The sequence below is a fragment of the Chiloscyllium plagiosum genome, unplaced genomic scaffold, assembly GCF_037043375.1.
Source record: "Chiloscyllium plagiosum isolate Xiang-an unplaced genomic scaffold, Cpla_swu_hap1 HiC_scaffold_48, whole genome shotgun sequence".
Taxonomy (NCBI): domain Eukaryota; kingdom Metazoa; phylum Chordata; class Chondrichthyes; order Orectolobiformes; family Hemiscylliidae; genus Chiloscyllium; species Chiloscyllium plagiosum.
In genome coordinates, this window is record NW_028270186.1 from 13,391,761 (window position 1) to 13,411,766 (window position 20,006).

The 20,006-nt window shown below is 41.7% G+C and overlaps 1 protein-coding gene across 1 annotated transcript in view; it reads right to left on the minus strand.

Annotated features, from left to right (window-relative positions):
• Nucleotides 1-19,802, minus strand: part of LOC122543139 (substance-P receptor-like) — a 45,230-nt gene extending 25,428 nt beyond the window's left edge. Inside the window, exon 1 of the mRNA XM_043681485.2 lies at nucleotides 16,174-19,802. Coding sequence (XP_043537420.2) covers nucleotides 16,174-16,559 — 386 coding nt within the window. The 5' untranslated portion in view covers nucleotides 16,560-19,802. The remainder of the gene's footprint in view (nucleotides 1-16,173) is intronic.
• Between the last annotated feature and the right edge of the window lie 204 nt (nucleotides 19,803-20,006).

Sequence of the window (20,006 nt, forward strand, 5' to 3'; positions counted from 1 at the left end):
TCTAATATTCCAACTCTTGACTTCACAGGGCAATGACAGGGAAAGCTTATTAGCTGAAGAGAAAGCTCATACACAGAGTCAAAGCAGTAAGTTGAGCCTCCCTCAGCAGTCCATGATAATAACAATTGATCCACTTGAAGCTATCTCCAAGCCACAGTGGCACAGGAGAAAACCCAACATATTTGTGGGCATTTACCTAGAAGTAAGAGGATAGAGAGGCAAATATTTCCTCTTTTTTGTCCCAGTAGGACTTTGTGAACTTTGTAACTTATAGATGTATAAAGATGACTAGAACAGTCTGAGCAAGTTTGAAGAATGGAAGGAGCTTGTATGTGTCATTCAGCCCTGCATAAGCAGTAGATGGAGCAAGAGATAATGGAGTTCAAACGTGCGCTCAAGTAAATGTTGTCATACAAAGAGGTGCAGGTGACAAGAGTGGTCAGAACATTTCAAAACCTAGAAGCATGGAGTGAATTCATTAGCCCGTTTGTTGTTGTTAAGCTGATGAATGGAATTTCAAAGTATAATCTTGTGTGCGAGTGCTCGTAATAAAAAGAAATGTCATCCTTGGGAGAGTTTTAATGCAACAAACTTTGTAAAGAGTTTAACAGGTTATCTTTGAATAACATTTGACATCAAAGAATGAAAGGTGAAATAAGTCATTTTTGAGGAGCAACTCAAGGAGGAAATAGACATTGAGAGCTAGAGAGATTTACGCAGAGAATTTCTGAACTAAGAGCCTAGAGAGCTGCATATAGATTAGTGCAGAGATCCTGCAATAAATCTCGTTCAACAGCAATGACTGCTGTTGCAGCTCAGTGTCACACTGGTTTGACGTTGTGTGAGGATAGATCTTTTGGTCTCATATGACTTAATCAATTTCTATCCAACTAGTACTACATTGGTGAAATCTCCATCTCCAAATTAAATAATGAATGGAAATGTTTTGGCATTAATTTTGAGTGCTCTTTTGCACTGTCTAAAAAGAATATCAGACAATTCAAAGCACCGGCAATTTTGGAAATGGTTCCAGAATTGCTTATTTGGACTGGGAACTGTTATTTGGGATAAGATGGTGCCTGTAGCGCATATTAAGTAGAAATGCATATTAACTCTGGCAGTGTCGACAAAATATATGACATATTACTACTTTAATGGACCCTTTGTGAGAAAGTAAAGTTTATTTCTGTGCATATGTGCGTGTGTGTATGGGTTGTTTTCATGTATGTGCCTGCATATATTTCTACATCGATGCATGTAAATGTATATTTGTGAACAATCGATTTCAGCAAGACCAGGCTCAGCTGTGTGTCCTTCACATAATTTACCTAAGCTCAGATGTGAGTAAATGTGGAAGACAATCAACTCAGTGAAAAACACTCTTTGGTCTACCCAAAACGTATTGCTCTTCCAGTGAAAAGAGTTGATTTTGACTGAGTGTTGCAGACTGGCAAATTCCAAGGACCAGGATGATGTGCTGAGGGACATACTAAAGTATGGAACAGCTACTGCCAAGGCACAGTGGGAAAGGTCATCATCTTAGGTCTTCCTGCCAAAGTATATCGAGGGTCAGCGCAGTTGTCAGATCATCATGTTGTTTCAAACTGAGCATAAATAGTTCCTTGCAGGAATAGGAAATTCCTTTGCTTTGCAACTGCAGGGAAACTCTGAGCAATGTTAAATTCCAATGTGGCATTTGTTTTTGTTCTGCAAAGACAGTATGGAATTGCTTTGGGACATTTGTTTACATTTTATTTTGAATAAAATATATTTTTGTAATTAAAATGTGTGAAATCATGATGGCTACCAGTCTCGATGGATGTACTTTAGTAAAGGTCAGCTGTTCAAGTAAAGCAGGGATGGCGATAAATTATCTTTGAAGAGTGCTGTCAGTTTTGTGAACAATTATCATTAGGGGCAGGGAATGGTGTCAGTATTGGTGGGGTAGAAATTATTTTCAGTATCAAAGGAAAGGTGACATCAATGTCTTATGCATTCTCCAGCCTGGTTGGAACTCCTGCCTTGCTGAGCGAATTTAATCAGCTCAACAGAATGTTGAGAATTGATGAATGTGCCAAGGAGGACTTTGAAATGTCATCAAATCAGCATCAAAGCTGGTCAAGTATTGGAGCAGTCAATGCCAACTGAGCTTACATTGTAATACATAACGCTGTCTCTGTACCACAAAAAACTTACACTCCAGAACACCTTCAGGCTGAAACCTGATAAGGAAAAAAGGGTGAAGGCTTGTTGACAGCCATGCAATGCCAAGTTCCTTACTCATAGGTCTCTGACGAGCCTCACAGTTACCTTCCTATACAAATAAGTGCATGTTATTTGTATTTCTGTGGGTTGAATGCAATTTGAAGTGCTGGTGGAGTCATTCTTAAAATCATCCAGCCAGCTGGTGTGAAGCAATTTGATGAGGTGCATACTGAACACCACACAAACTACAAATTAAATGTTTCTCAATATTCCCAGACCATCTGTCAAATCTGGGCACTTCTCTCCTGTTTATTGCTTGCCTAACAACACTTTACTATCTCCCATGTGAGTCCACACACTGGTTACTGGTGAGCTATTCCACTTTACCACCACACCCAGTGTTACCATTGTTGCACATTGAAGCTTCCACATCTTGAAGAAATATTATAAAGAGGAAGCCATTCAATGCCCTCCATCAAGCAATGATCCTTGAAATGAAAGGGGGAAATGTGTTCACACGCAGCTTCCTTCAAGCTTGGATGATGCCTGGAGTCTGTGCGTGCCCAGGAGGCTGAGTTGGATTGTACTGTCAGCTTCCAGTAAGATCACATCTGATCTGTGCTGTTGCTGTACCTGTGAATGCTTGCTTCACAGTCCTTGATATCTTCACCTGATAGAAATTTACTGATCTTAGTCCTGAAAGTTCCAATTGACTCCATCGCCTTTTGACTTGGCTATTACAAGCATTCCTGGCCGGCATCCCATTGGCACCCTCCATGAATTTGAGACTATCCAAAACTCTGCTGCTCATATTCCACCTCACAGCAACCTACGTTCATTCATTAGATTGCAGTCACGAAGTGCACTGATCTCCAGTGCAGCAAAACCTTAATTTTAAAATTATCATTCCTCTTTTTCACCACTCTTTGCGATCTTGCACCCCCACTTTTCCTCTGTCATCTCCTCCAGAAACACAACCTTCAATATATCTGTGCTCCAATTCAGCTCTCCAGAGCACACCCAGTTTTAAGTGCTCCAACATTGTGACTACGTCTTCAGTTGCCAAGGTATGAGTCTCTGCAATCTCCTTCCAAAACCTTTCCTCAAATTTACCTTCTTTTCTTGTGAGAATTTTCTCAAAGGTTTCCTTTAAATTGCCTCTTTGACCAAGCCTTGAATCATCTCAGTCTCTATGACTCTGTATCTGCCCTCATATCTCCTTATGTGGCTTGAAGAGAGATATTTATTTGACTGTCTTTGGCAGCTTTATTACATCAATAGCATTCTATGACTGCAAACAATTGTTGGTGTTGTTAAGGTGATGCCTCCTCATTATTTTCCCAATTTCTATGCTACCCAATTCTTTGAATAATTTTAACACCTCATTCAGGTTATCCCTTAGTCCTCTAAAAGAATAGAATTCAAGTCTAGACTATGCACCCTGGTTGCACAATGTAAATGAACCCCGATAGCATTGTGGTGAATCTGCACGGCCCTTCATTCAAATCTAGTACAACCTTCCTGACTGCAGTTCCTACCCTTTGTGTTAATCCACAGGATCCTGGCAGACATTTCTCTTCCTGGACCTGTAAGAGTGTTGGGGCAGTGGAGGAGATGTGTAGTGGTTAGGACATGTTACATGTCATGGGCTCCAGTGTGGGAAGGTAGTCATCTCGACTCAAAACATTAACTTGCTTTCTGTCCATGGATGCTGCCTGACCCACTGCAATCTCCAGCACTTCCTGTTTTCGGTAAGCCAACAAGATGATTTTTGGGGCTTGCAGAGGCTCTGCTCTTGCTTTGTTCATGTCCAATAGCTAGGTCTTTTCCTTATTATGCAAACAAATTCCATGGTTTTGTTTTACTCATTCATGGTATAGAGGTGACAATGGCCAAGTCAGTAATTATTGCTGATCCCTATATGCTCAGAGGGCAGTTAAAAGTCAGCCACTTTGCTGTGGTTCTACAGTCGCCAGGCCAGACAGAGTAAGGAATGCAGAGTTCCATGCCTAAAGGTCTTTATTCAAGCAAATGGGTTTTTGCACATTCTCCTCGTGTCTGCGTGAGTTTTCTCCCACAGTCCAAAGATGTGCAGGTTAGGTGGATTGATCATGCTAAATTGCCCACAGTGTCAAGGGATGTGTAGATTAGGTGGATTAGCCATAGGAAATGCAGGATTCCAAGAATAGGTTTGGGGAGATGGGTCTGAGTGGGTTGCTCTTCAGAGAGTCCGTGTGGACTTGTTGGACTGAATGGCCTATTTCCACACTGTAGGGATTCTATGATGATCCTTATAATAAGAGACAGTGGTTCCATTGTTGCCATTAGGCTAGCTTTGCATTCTTTTGTTTTATTGAATAGAAATTTCACCCACTGCCATGATAGGATATGAACCAATGTTCCAAGAACATTAGCTTGGCATTCAGAATCACTAGCCTCATGACATTACCACTGCACTAGCACCTCACATTCAGAATGCATAATTGCAAAAGCCACAGATTCTAAACTCAAAGAATTCTTCTTCGGCAGAAATCCTCAGGAGTGCTGGTGAGCAATATATTTACATGCTTCAGACAATGCCTGATTCAGTGTTGCAGAAGACTAGGATGCCAATCACGGAACTAATACTAATGCACTGCTGACCTTCATTTTGTCATGTAGCAAGCTTCAACAGCTAACTTTAATTCCACTCTGAAAATGCATGGCCTACTTTTACATCACCCTATAGATAAGGGCTTGAAAAGACCGTGCCACAAGAGATTCCTATTTACAGTTCCCAAGATCCCAATCCCAATCATGCCAACGGGAATAAATGGATAAAAAATATTTAAGTATTCCTCATAGAGATGGAGATTATATTTTCCGAAAGTACACTTTATTTGTAACTCCATAACAATTCAAATTGAACTTTAGCGAAAGTGCAAAACACTTCAAATGTGACAATGTGCAAAATGTGACACTGTAGGATGCCTCAATATATTTACAAATTTATCCAATATTTGTCGTATACATTCTATGAGAAAAAGACTGTCTGAAGAGTTTTGCATGATTCACAGCAGATCCATATACAATAGCAGCTGAATGCTAGACAGTGTCCCTTCTCCATTGAGCTTTAGAGACTACTACCCCAAGCATTAGTGCAGCCCTCAGCATGTAGCTTTGGAACTTGGAATGTGCAAGTCTGCAACACTCAGTCACAGGCAACACTTTGCATCAGAAGACCAACAAGGTTCAGGCACATCAAATGGCTCCGTTCACCAAGTTGTTGATCCTTCAGCCATAGTTGCTGTTTTGCAGAGGGAGGAAATGGGATACCACTGCACAAAAAAACATGGAAAACCGGCCCCACAGAACCTCCTGTGTAATCTATCCGCCTTGTAATCTATCAAAGTCTCTGATTAAACCTTGTGGTTTTCTTGACGAGAAAAGATTGAATTAACTATTCACGGAGTAACTTTATTCAACTGACATTTAGTAATGAGTCTTGATCATCTGCCTCAAACCAACACTTGTGGATATATTTGCATGCAAATCAACTCTGGTATAAAATTGGCTTGCACTGAGTGTTATGTGATTATCAAGTGAAATGCTGCACTATTTATGATGGTTTTTAATAAGCGAAACTGAACCTCTCCACAGCCCAGACCTCAGAGTTTCAGACAGCTTGTGGACACATGCAGAATACAATTAGTGAAATAATGGCAATTTGCTCTCAGTAATCAGAATTTATTTGATTAGCACTCAAAGCAAGATAGAAACAAGTTTTATTTATTATAAGTAGATAATTGAGTTTTTAAAAATAAAGTAAATTCCTTGCTTCCGCTTTGTGAAGTGTAAACCCAGATGGTATGATGCAAGGTGGTCTTATCATTCAGACATGGGAAGATATCACACTCATCAGACTGTGTCCTTACATATACCCTTTCCTACACGCAATGTTTATTGAAACAAATACAGCTTCAAAACTATTGCCATAACTAAGATTCAGCGAAGACTTGATAGGTAGGGAATAGAGGAATGTTCTATATGATCCAGTTCTAAAACTGGAAACCTTTTCACCCATAAAGCTGCTGGTCAAGATGCTTTAATGGTTTCTATCCTTACCTTGGGGTTGGGAGTTGGGCTTGGGCTCTGCTCTGCACCACTACTCTGTGACATAGTCAGGCATTGAGATGGTGGTTATTGAGAACCATTTCCCATCACTCCATAGTGCAGTACATCATTAGTTTTGGGTTCCTGTTATTGGGTAAACTTCAGCAGGAACTTCCCCTCTTGTCTAGCAGAGATTTGCTCCATCAATTTCTCATTAAACTAAGAATTTCTGCTTGATTACTGTATTATAACAGAGGAATAGAATTCTAAGAGGAGATAAATCCACATTTGTTATAATTAGGAATCTCATACCTGGCTTTATCTATTGTAACTTTGTGCTGTTAGAGGCAATGCAAAAGGGCTTTGTAATAAAGAAGGCTTTCTTGTAGCTAATGCAGTGGCAGAGAGACAGCAAACTTGCCTTACGTGAAAGCTTCTCCCATCTTCATGGCTTCACATTCATTGCAGACAAAGTAGCAGATTTAAATAAACTATTAACTGTCCAGAGAACATGTCCAGTCCTACTGTGCACCCATGTGCTCTTTCCCAGCTGATTATCCATATCTGTTCTGCCAAAGTAAATCCACAGGCCCAGATGCAGAAGAAGCGAAATCCTGAATAGGAGCATCAACTCACAGCAGTCCATTTTAAGGCTGCAAAAGCTGCCAAGGAGACCAGTAATTGCTTCAATTCACTCCTTTAACTTGGAGCTTTCGGCTACTGTTTGAAGCTCAGCTTGACACTGACATAAAAGTTACAACACAGAAACAGGCCAATGAGTAACTTTAGGTTAGCTGGGAAATGAACCTCCTTTTCACAGTGCACGTTATCATCCTCAGATAGTCTTTTATATGTTCCGCCTGTGTGACATTTAAACCCAAATGGGAAGGATGAAAGTCTATCGCACTGATTTTTTTTCTAAAAAAACATTATTTCTCTCCAAATTCAGCCTGTCTCTTATGGCTTTTTTTTTTGGATTCACTTCGCCACCTCTAATAACCTGTATGTCAACACATTCACCAAAGATCCTTCAACAGCAACTTCCAAATCTAGGATCACAATCATCTAGAAGGATAAGGGCAAAAGATACATGGGAACAAGCCACTTACTATCTTCTCTTAGAAATATATCACTGCCCCTTCAAGCCACTTAGTATCCTGACTTAGAAATATATCACTGCCCCTTCAAGCCACTTACTATCCTGACTTAGAAATATATCACTGCCCCTTCAGTATCATTGAGTCAAAAAACCTGGAATTCCCTCCCAAGCAGCATTGTGGATCTACTTACAGCACATGAACTATAATAGTTCAAGAAGGCAGCTCACTATCACCTTCTCAATGGCAACTAGGAATGGGTAATAAATTGCTGGTTATATTATTAATGAATGACAACATTGAAAAAGTTGCAGACAGTTTTGATTGATTTTCTCCCTCTTAGTCCTTGAACATTGATATGTTTTGTGATTTTCTAATTTACTCACATGAGGTCAATTGAATCCTTGATCAATAATTTCATAAATATATGCTTTAACATTGTGTCCAGTTGTAGACAGTACATCTCAGGAAGGATATATTGACCTTGGAGGTGATGCAACCCCTATATAAATGAGACACCAATTCAGGAATGACTTAAATATGTAAAGCTTCATTGGGGTCAAATGCAGAGAATCTATGCTGTTATAGGAGAATTCAGAATGAGAGGTCATAATATTAAGGCAAGAGATGAATCAATAAAACTGGTCACAGGAGCTGAGGTATGATCGACCATTTTATTTGATTGCTGGAGAATGGTGGAAACTTGATCATATGTTGTGATAGTATGTTACATACTGGACCACATCCTCTCAAAATATATTAAGAAGATAGCTGAGACCATAACATTTCTTATTTTAAAGGCAAATGCTAGGTGTTGTGCTCTTGAAGCAATTCAATTAGTCAAACTATCAGATTTGAAGCAAAACACACTTTATTTATACACATTGAATACAACAAAAGAAAGAAGAAATTGGAATAACTTAATTCTATTCAAAAACTTGAAAGAATAATAGAATATTTAAATACAAGACAGTTACTGTTCCAATATAGTAACATCTCATAAACACACCCTTTATAAAGGCAAATTCAGTAAAATTATTTCTCAGGCAATTCTCCAGTCCAGGAGGAAAAACATCAAGGGAAAACATTGAGAGAGAGAGAGTAGCAGGGAGAGACATATTGCAGTTTCCAAACCCAGCTTCAATACCCCAGCAACAACTGCTGCTGAAAAATTAAAACTAAAAGTTTTTGTTCTGTGAGAGCTTGACCCCACCCATTCAAGCTGCTTCTGTTGTTCCAATCTGAGAGGGAAAAAACCCCAAGGCCTCGCAAGCTGTTTATTTTGTGGGCTTTGAAGCAGACTGATTGATATCTTTGATTTCAATCTTTCTTCACAAAAAAAAAGATAAAATACACCTCTTAAAGCCATTATGGTACTCAAAGGTCAAATTAGGAATCTGTAGTGGTTATTTTCTCAGACTGTGATAAATCTTGCCAAATTCATCTTTGGAGAATGACAAAGGGATGAAAGAAATTGGATTGATCAAACTATATGCTGAAGATGAGCTGGGAGAATTGGTGAGATATGTTTGATTTGAGCCAAATGGTCTTTTCCAATTCTAAACTTATCGTATATTTTTTAATTATCTTCCATTTGATTTGAAAGAGATGCACAGCAAATTCAAATCCATTCAGAGATATAGTCATACATGCTCCAGGCAAAGGTTAATGTTGATTTAAAAACATCATCCAAAGTCAAAGAACTATGTCCAAGCAGTGAATATTCCAGGATTCATCAGAACTAGAACGTTTAGTGAAATGTAAAGTGGTGAATGAAGGGTGCAAAAAAACTTCCAATACGTTGACAATATGCAATGGCTCTTGGTTTGCAGACCATGTTTTGGAGACCTGAGTTAAGGAATTGTATGTTCAAGTAGTTCTCCAGAGACTTGAAGCCACAATCTCACTGAGGTACAATTGTACCTTAGGCTATATATATGGAATGCTTCACTGTCAAACATGCTGTCTTTGTTTGCAGCATTTGACTGACTCCCTTTTCGACTTCCCAGCTGGATTTAAACTATCACCTGGCATTAATTAAAGAGTAACGGGGTATTGCCCCTCTGTCACTCATCCAACACCTAAGAATAGGTAATGCTTGATATTCACATTATGTTGTGGGATTTTGCTTTGTGCAAATTGGCTACTGCAAATCCTAGATTACAATGGTGAGTAGACCTTGGAAGCACTTCATCATTTTTGAGGGTTTTGGTGAATAAAGATGCCATAAAAATGTTAATCATTCTTTCTTACTATTTATCTGAATTGGAGGCACTGAAATCCTGTCTAATTAAATGGAATGCCTAAAATAGACAGAAATTACAGTACCAGTTTAAATCTCTGACAAACCAAATGTAAACCATTGTCAAGTGCATTTCAAAATGTGTGTACTTGACAAATCTGATTGTTTCTGTGTATAATTTCTCAAGTTGAATGTTTCCTCTAATTGCTATTTCTGTTCCGGAATTAGCTGCGCCACAAAGATTTCAACAAAATGAAGACTGGATTTTGAGCTCATTTCACCCAAGTCATTCCTCAATTGCAGTTCTTATAGAAGGTTGCCTCAAATCCCTTCAGGACACCAAGCTTTCCGCGCGCCGAGCCCTATCATGGTCACGTCTCAACAAGACCGCCCTCTGAAGTTAGGAGTCTGGCTATTTCCTTCCCGATGTGAGGGCAGAAATGACTCATCTCCACTACGCCAGAAGAAAGCGGCCCTTGCCCTGTTCCCGTTTAACCAATGTGACAACAGCAACCTTCCAGTAAAAGATGCTTGGCAATATAAATATTGTCTGGGTCAGAGCTCGCCAGTGATGCTGCACCTGCGCAAAGTACAGGGTCTTTGAGCTATTGACTGTCCTTTGGATAGAAATAGCCCTTTGTTGGACTGTTAAAAATCCAAAAATGCGTTTCACAAAGACACGACAGGAAGTTTGGACTCTTTGGATGAAATTCGGCCCAGTTTTTGACTTGGATGACGGTCAGAGTAAGGCAAGAGCGAGTTACATCCTTTTTAAAACAAGGAAACAGGGTCACTGTATTGAAACCCTAGTTGGGAACGGTGGCAACGCGTAGGCAAAGTGAGTGAAATGACATTTGCGCGGGGGATGATTCAGAGTTGTGGCGAATTATATATCAGAAGATTGAGAATAGCCTGTACGTTGAAACATTAGCCTGGACTAAGCAAAATGGTAGCTTCAAATGACACGAAACCTTCTGGGGAGAAGGAATAATTGGAAACAAATTTGCAGAACGCCATCTCCTGCCTGATTTCCCATTCCCTTTACGGGGAGAAGTTGTCAGCACACAAGCAAAGACGCCATGCTGAATAAAACCTACCTCATTCAACAGTGAAGTGAGAGTGGAATTTGGGGCTTGGAGAGGCCGGAGAACACTGATTTGCACTCCCATTTGGCCATTCCCTTCTCAATGCTTCACAGCTTAGTGATATGAAACCAGTGCATGTCTCCCAATGACTAGGAGTGCGATGAACACTCCCCACTTGCGTGAATGGGGGCAGCTCCAACAACACTCGACAAGTGATACCATCTCGGACAAAGCAGCCCTCTTGATTGACACCATGTTCACAAGCATTTACTCACTCCAGCACCTACGCTCAGTAGCAAGTGTTTACTTTCTACAAGATGCACTGCAGAAATTCACTAATGATCCTTCTACAGTACCTTCTAAACCTACAATTACTATCATCTAGAAGAACAAGGGCAGGATTTTCATTTGAATAACACCACCTGCAGCTCACAACCCCCTGCTCCCTTTACTCACAAACCTGACGTTGTTCCCTCAATGTGATTGTTGTGGGTCCACTTTCATTGCATGAACTGCAGCGGTTCAAGAAAGAGGCTTACCATCACCTTCTCAAAGGCACCTTAGAGGCAGGTGATAAATGTTGGTTCAGCCAGCAACGCCTATGAATACATGAACAAGTAAAATAAACTTGTTTTCTTAGAGAATCGAGTTCAACGATATTCACAGTGTACCACACTGTATCAACGAACAGCCCAGTTACAGGCTTGGTACTACTAAGTGACGCTGACAGAATTCTGATTGCTGGTAAATGTGAGAACCCCTTTGTGGGTTTCCACAAGCTAAAGGTCTCAGTCAGACTTCTTCCCCACTGAGGATCTTGGTCATGTGATATGGATGAAGCAGGCGTTTGTCTCCATATCTAAAACAGTGCAAGGAATAAATGAATGGTCATCCGTGCCACCATGAATAGGAAGCAAGCATCCGTGGCAATTGGATTTTGCATCAGGGTTCATCCATTCAGTGACAAAGCAGTTGTTGCTCCCCATCACTGTAAGCTCACCGAGATGAACTGCATTGCTCTAGGGTCTGGTGCAACCCCAATTTGAATTACTTTCGCTGCGTTGGTTTTGAAGCTCTGGAATATTGTCACTCAACTTTTGCCTTTCTCTACCTTGTTCTCATTTATAATATTCCTCTAAAACTATCACCTAGGATCTCAGAGTCGTACAGCACGGAAGCAGACACTTCAGTCCAACCAGTCCATGCCGAACATCATCCCAAACTACTCCCCACCTGCCTGCTTCCCTCCAAAACCATCCTGTTCATGTATCTATCCAAATGTCTTTTAAACGTTGTAATTGTAACCATATCCACCACTTCCTCGGGAAGCTTATTTCACACGCACTCCCACCATGTGTAAAAAAATTTGCCTTTTATGTCTTTTTAAAATCTCTCTCCCCTCACCTTAAAAATCTGCTCTCTTGTCTTGAAATTCCCAACTTAGGGAAAATACAACTACCATTAACTCCATGTCTCCCTCTTATTATATTATCAGACTGCCTCTCAACCTTCTACCTCCAATGAAAAAGGTCCCAGTCTTTCCTTATAACTCAAAACACTTTAAAAGGCCCATATCGAGATGTGTTTGATATTGGCATTTGTAGAACCTTTGGGACATTTCATGCCGTTATACAATTGTTTTATAAATGCGACATATTGTTGCTGTGGACGTAGTGTAGAAAATGCCTTTGCTTTTCCAAGTGCAGAGAAACTGAGAAATAACAAAATTCCAACGTTTTGTTTGTGTTTTCCCCTGCAAAGACTGTACAGACTGATGTACTTATGTATATACTTACAAATTATTTCATGAATAACGTCAATTTTTGAAAAATTAAAAAAATGGTCAATATTCAAAACAAAAGCCGATTTAGTATCATTCTGGCAAATATTGTTCCGGGAAGTCGGAACTAAATTGTGAGTGGGATGGAGATTTTAAAACAAGATTTATGGATTTGTCTGACGGTGGATCTGGAAACCTCATTATTCACTGCCGCGTTTCTCTTTTCACAAGTCAGGCCATTTCAATAAGAACTACATTGTTTACATCCTTGCCCATCTTCCGCTTTCCTTCTGCTTCAGTACATTGAAAACTCTGCCGTCCATATCTTAACTGAATCCACGGCCTGTGAGTCGGCTTTTCACTGACTCCCAGTCTACCAGCACTTCAATCTTGAAAGGTTACATCTTACTGTTCAAATCGCCTGTTCGCCTCATTCTCCATAACCTCCTCCAGGTTTACAATCCTGCCAGAACATCGCATTCCTTCAAGCTATCCTCTTGACCATCCAGTTTCTTTCACACCATCACTGGAAACTATGCTTTAAAGTCCTGAGCTAAGGAATTCCCATCCCACAACATTGAGACCCTGCATTCACTGACCCTTTTTTTTCCTCAAATTGAAGTCTCCTGACGCAAAATTGCACTTTTGTCTTGTCTGAATACGCCCTAGTGAGTCACATTGGCACGTTTCACTTGCTCAAGCCGTAAATTGTTGTTATTGAGGGGTTTTACACGCAAACGTTTTACACGCAAACAACAAGGAAGGGTTATTGGTGCAATGAATCCTATGCCCCGCCACTTGATCTCTCTCAACGTTTAACAATTACTCCACCATTCTATTTGGCCTTTAACTAAATAGACCAACTGAAATGATTCCAACCCCTTTATCCCCATTCCGCACCCCTTGAGTGTTAAAGTATACACGCTTTGCGAACGTTCTGTCTTGGGGATTATTTCATACATTTTTATTCTCCGGGAAAAATGCCAAGAATAAATGGACAGCCCATTGGATATTTGAGCTTGGTCCCCGTGAACCAGACTGCCCGAAGCAGGATGGATACACATTTTAAAAAAAAAATGACAAAACAAGTACTTCGGTCTATCAATTTTAAATTTGCTTTCGACTAAATTTGCACCTTTCTGACTGACTTCCACAAAGCTAAGTATCACTTTTCCTGTCTGGAAGTGAGTTCCTTTTCTCTGCTAAACTGCAGAAGGACATTGGATTTGAAAGTTAATTATTATCTAGTGAGAGGGGTGGGGAAGGGGCTGAGCAGTATTATTGAGTCTGACAGTGAGTGGGAGCTGAAGGCATGTTGCACAGTCGTGATGAGTAGGTCCCTGAAGACCGCCCGCTTCATCATTGCAATTCACTGATCGAGTTCAGCTCTGACGCAGTATCAAGCTTACTGACTCCACTGAGGCAGCTCCTCTCGACGTTAAAGGGAAATGTTTCAGGACAATAAAACCAGTAAATCTTAAAGTAAACTAGTTCATGTTTTAAATGTTCAACAGAAAGCGTCACTACAGCATTGGTGCAAACAATGCAGGTTTCACACATTTTTAACCTAAACTAATTTATGATTTTATGAATGTACAATCCTCTGCACAATAAAAACGTGTATCCCAGCATTTTGCAAAACTTGTCAAGCTGATTGTTAGCAGATCCGTGTGAAAGGATCGTGCTTACCTACACACTTCTGTCCAGAATGAGCTTGAAGTACACTGCCTCTGAGTTTGTCTACTTTGGCAACTTTATGTATGTCATAAGCTCAATGTCCACAATGCCACTTTAAAACATTTGAAAGCTTAGAAGCTCCACCAAATGAAAGTGGGAGTGTTCAGAGGTTAGAGAAGAACCACATCTCAATGTTTGGTCAGCAGCAGAAAGACTTTGTCCAATTTCCGTCTTTCGTGATTGTTTACTGACACTTTGACAACCTTTCTGGATATGTCAGACTGCCCCGTCTTGGAATTGAATGCGTCGTCTACAAACAGAACAGCGGTCTTGCCCTCTCTGTTAAACGTGCGTCTAGCGGCAGAAAAGGGCTGGCAAACCGCTGCTTCTTTTCAGATGTTTCTGTTCAAACTTCAAAGTGGGGGGTTTGGGGCGGGGGCCATAAATGAACCAGCCATACCGAGTTAGCCAGGCAGTATTGTTAACTTAACGAGATCACACATCCAAATCATGGAACATCTCGCCTGATGCACGGATAAAAGAAAAGGTGCAGCAAGATTAACATCTCTCAAACCAAGGATGTCGCTGGAAATCAGTCAAACCAGTCACAACTGTGAGAAGGTTGTGAAGTTGCACCGTCCCTCACTTTGAGATGATTCATTTGAACAATTGAGCCTTAATTTTCTTAAAATTAAAGACATATTTCACAGTTTATCGCTCAGCATTGACACCTTTGCTGTGAAAATGACTCCCAGCTCTGACCTGTCTCACCAGCATCTCTTTCAGCTGCAGACTGCGCTTTTAGATTTGCAGTGTTTAGGACTTGCTGGCGAGTCTCTACGTGTGTGTATGTATGAGAGAGTGTGTGTGCGTGAGTGAGTGTGCATGTATATGTGTGTGCGCCTGACTGTCTGTGTATGTATGTATGTCAGTCTCTGTGTGTGTCTCTGTGTGTGTGTGTGAGTGAGAGAGAGAGAGAGAGAGCCCTGACTGTGAACGGGGAGAAATGAGACGGTGTGTTGAACCAAGCGGATTGTGGTCTAACCCCGGGCTCGCCTTATTGCTGTCCAGCATTTGGTCTTGAGGGAGCGTGCCCCGGTCACACAGAGAGGAAAACGGACAGCGGCGGCACGGTCAGACTCAGCTCCATGTGGGAGACAGCGGATTGTCCCTGCCTGAAGCCGCCGGTGTCAGTGCGGCAACGATAGTAGAGAAGGTGCCGAAATCGCCAATGCGCTTCTGAGCGTCACCTACTACAGCATGAGGTTCAATAGCGAGGCCGCAGCGCGGGGCCAAGAACATGAGAACTTGGTCCGAACACTTTAGCAGAGAACCACACAGCAGCCCAGAACATGTCCTTCGGCCCATCAAGTCTGTACTACCAAAGCTACACCAAATCTAAATCTGTACGAGCCTCAGTTCAAAATGACCTCCCCGCAGCTGGTGTGTAGAAAAAGAGGGATGTGGAAACTGGACCGGGAGCCAGAGCGACACGGAGAGGCAGAGGCAGCGTTAGAAGCATCAGGAGAGGAAGGCAGCATTCAGAGAGGTGTACAAGCATTTCGAGTCAGAGGGTCATGACTTTAGCCCAACCAATCCATGCCGACCATAATCCCGGATTACAGTAGGCCCTCCTGCCTCCAAATATTTCTTATTCATGTACTTACCCAAATGTATTTTAAACATTGTAACTACACCCGCTCCTAACACTTCCTCTGGAAGTTCATTCCATATACAAACCACTCTCTGTGCAAAAACAAAAGTTGCCCCTCAAGTCTTTTTAAAATCTTTCTCCTCTCATATTGAAATATGCCCCCAGTCCTGAAATCCCCCCACCCTCGCGAAAAGACACCTTATCTTATACCCCTCACGCTTTAAAAAAAAAGTCACTCCTTAACCTCTCCTGCTCTGGTGAACAGTGACAAAAGAAGTCCCAGCCTTTCCTTGCAAGCTGTTGGCACGGTTCAAACTTGCGCCTCGGGGTAGAAAGCTCACCTGTCCAGGGCGATAGCAGTCATTGAATAGATGCTGGCGAACATGGCAGTGATGGGGAAGAAGTTGTGGAAACGACAGTAGCCGAGGCCGAAGTACCATTCGTTGTGGATGCCGTAGACAAAGTTGATGACAGCATTGAAAGCAGCCACCGAGCACTCGGTGAAAGCCAGGTTGACCAAGAAGTAGTTGGTCACTGTCCGCATCCTCTTGTGGGCCAGAATAATCCACATGACCACCAGGTTCCCGCAGACTCCGACCACCACGATAATGGAGTAGGCGAGCGCCCACAGAGCAATCTGCCACTTGGGCTGCAGGAATTTAGTGTCGAGTTCCTCGGTCTGGTTCCCTGGCTCAGAGTCATTCCCTTGCCACACATTCAGCTCCATGGTGAGAGAGCACTGCAAGTCACCGTCTCTTCCGTCAGATCTTGCTCACTGCAGAAGCTCACTGCATGTCACAGGGGGACAGTCTCTCCCCCACCCTCCTCCGCTTCTCGGCCGCTTTTAGCTAATAGCTTTCTGGTCGGGTCCCTGAGAAAAAACTCTGCAGAGCCATTTCTTGCTCTGGAGTCGGGGAGTGTATGTGTGTGTGCGTGAGAGAGAAGGCGTGAAACCTCGGGCTCCAACACACACGTGTTGACTCTGGCAGCCTGACAGACAGACACCGGGAAATAGCAGAAGGCTGGTCTCTTTAAAACCCATTTGCACAGGAGACGTCAGTGCTCCGGGGAGGGCAGGAACGAGAGGAGGACCACCCTTCATCCCTCACCGACTTGCATCTGTTCCACAACCGGCTTGCTCGCCCCAACATTCTCCAGAAAGGGAGCCAAGAGAGGAATCTCTCCAATGACTGCCTTAATCCTCTAAGTCGGCGAAACGTTCAGTCCTGGTGAAGTATGATCTACGATTAAACAACAAGTGACGGCTTTGAATGCGCATTGTAGCTGCATCGTCACCTTCGGTCTGAATCATTTCTTGATCTAATTTCCAAGAGGGTCCAGTTAAACTGCGTTCAGCACTCTGCAGCTGACCAGCCTTCACAGCCAGCTCCTGGCTGCTTGGTTTCAGTTCTCACTGTGTTCATATTACGGCTTCCACTAGCATTCCATTCGTTCAATCGCCTCCTCTCTCCGTTTTGGGCTCGGTACAATTCTGCCTGGAAGCCCCGTCCTGCAATTAACCAAAACAGCAGCAAACAGCCCTAGGAGTCGAAACGTGTGCACGAGGGATTGAGAGGCAGTCAAAGAATTAGAAATTTCGATGGCGAATTATTGAACAGACAAGTAAAGTCTATTGTCATTTATTTTGCTCTTAAAACGAAGGATGAACACATCCAGAGTAACTTAACAGTATTGTTCCATGACTAAATCCCGTCCATATAATTGCCAGTATTAAACACTGTGTAGGAAACCAGTCACTGTCGATTCTGTTGAATCTAGACCTCTGCTCCTATCCTGTCCCAGTATCCCGATAATAAACTGGCAAAAAATGTCTACCCTTCATGCTGTGAGAAGACAGCCAGTAATCTAATTCAGGGATAACGTCTCCTCCCAACAATTCTAATCGTTTTCTTTAGTTCTTTGAGCAAGAATCTGGAATTCATATTCTGTGTCCACTGCTCAAATACCATTGTGATGATGCTACATTTTAAAAAGATTATTTTGTCTTGGTTTTATTTTTAAGAGAAGTTGTAAAGACAGAGGTGCAGAAGTGGCCACTGGAGAGAACCTCAGTCAACAATCACTGGAAGCATTCAGGTTTTTTAAAAATATAGTTGTAACAATGAAAGGAGAGTGGCCAGCTCTCATACATCAAGCTTTCTAGTTTCTTTTAGCCGGAGCAGTCAGAAGGTGTTTGCGGTCCCAGAAGAGTTGGGGCTTCAGTAAATGATTCCCAGCTGCTACTTTCTCTGAAATCTCTCTTGATGTTGTTTCCTCCTGGACTGAAGAATTGCCTGTAAGAATCTGTGTCTGAATTTGCCTTTTTGCCAAGGGGTTTGTTTGTGGGGTGTTACTATCTTGGAACAATTAATTAGCAATATGTACTGGACCTATTATTTTGTTAAGTTTTCCAATAGTTGAGTTATTTTAAATTCCTCTTTCTTTGTTTGTAGTTTAACTCCAGTTTACAAATAAATTGCATTTTGCTTAATGTCAAGTAGTTTGACCAATCGCATCACATCTGGAACACACACTTCACACCTACCTTTAAAATAAGAAAAAAGTTAAGGTCTAGGCTACCTTCTTAAAATATCTTGAGGGGGTCTGGTCTGGTCCATTTTACAGAATTTTGCATTCAAAGGAATGTGGGTTTGTTAACTGAACCAGCATTCATTTCCTATCCCTGATTGCCCTGAAGAAGGCCATGGTGCTTACTTGAATCAATGCAGTCAATGCACTGTTGGTAGATCCACAGTATTCTCAGGAGGGGAATTCCAGGATTTTTAACAAGCAACTCTGAAGGAATGTCAATATATTTCCAAACAAGAATAGTAAGTGGCTTGGAATAGATGCTGCAGGTGGTGATATTCCCATATATCTGCTGCACTCTGTCCTTCTAAGTGGTTGAGGTTCTGAGTTTGGATGGTGCTGCCAGAGAAACCTTGGTGAACTGCAGTCTAGTTAATGGATGGTGCACACTGCCGTATTGAGCATCAGTGGTGCAGGGAATCAATGTTGACAGTGGTGGACTGAGTGCTGATCAAGAGGGTTGCTTTGTCCTGGATGAATTCAAGCATCTCGAGTATTGCTGGAGTTGCACCTATCTAGCCAAATGGAGAGTGTTTCCACTTCTCACTTGTGTTTGATAAATGATGAAGATCAGCAGTAAGGAGACATGAGGTGAGTTATTTACTGCAGGATTCCTAATCTCTGATCTACACACAGTAGTCACATATCTTGTCGAATTTAGTTACTAGTCAATGGTAACCCCCAAGATATTGACAGTGGGGATTTAGAAATAGTAATGCCATTGAATATCAAAGGCACCGGTTATGTTCTCTTTTGCTGGATATTGACATTGCCTGGCATTAGAGTGATGCAAATGTTATTTGTCCCCTATCAACCTTGGTCTTGCTGCATATGGCTGCTTCAGTACTTGAGGAGTCACAAGTGGTGCTGAGTATTGTGCAATCATCAATGGACATCCCTACTTCTGATCTTATGAAGGAGAGAAGGCAATTGATGAAGCAGTTGAACATGACTGAGTCTAGGGCATTACCCTGAGGAACTCCTGCAGAGATGTCCTCAAGCTGTGAAGATTGACCTGCGACAACTACAGTCATCTTCCATTGTGCTAGGGATGACTCCAACTGGCAAAGAGGATTTCTCATCATTCTCACTGGCCTTAGTTTTGCTGGGGCTCCTTGATGCCATACTTCATGATGCATACTTGATGTCAAGGACGTTAACTCTCACCTCTGTGGTTCAGTTCTTATGTTTCTGTTTGGACAAAATACATAATGGTATTAAGCCAATGTTTATGCACTACACAAATTTCCTCCCATCTTCCCACCATTGATCAGAACCTGAATTTGGCCAACCCCATCAATGCTGTGGTTCTGAGTTACCTTCATGAGAAGAGACCATCATACTTGGACGAAGCATAACAATTCTGATGGTTAAAAGCCAACAAAAACATTTTTTTGCAACAACCAGCTATCCAGTCTGATGCCAAAAACTGCTCCTCTTACTCCAATGTTTTCAGATGTTTCACATAATTTGTTAATTTCAGCATTAAAAGTCCAAAAGAAATTATGAATCATAAAAGTAGTAGTTTCTCAGTCAATCCACTTCAGAACCCCAGTTGATGTCATTGGTTGATTGGGCACGTGTC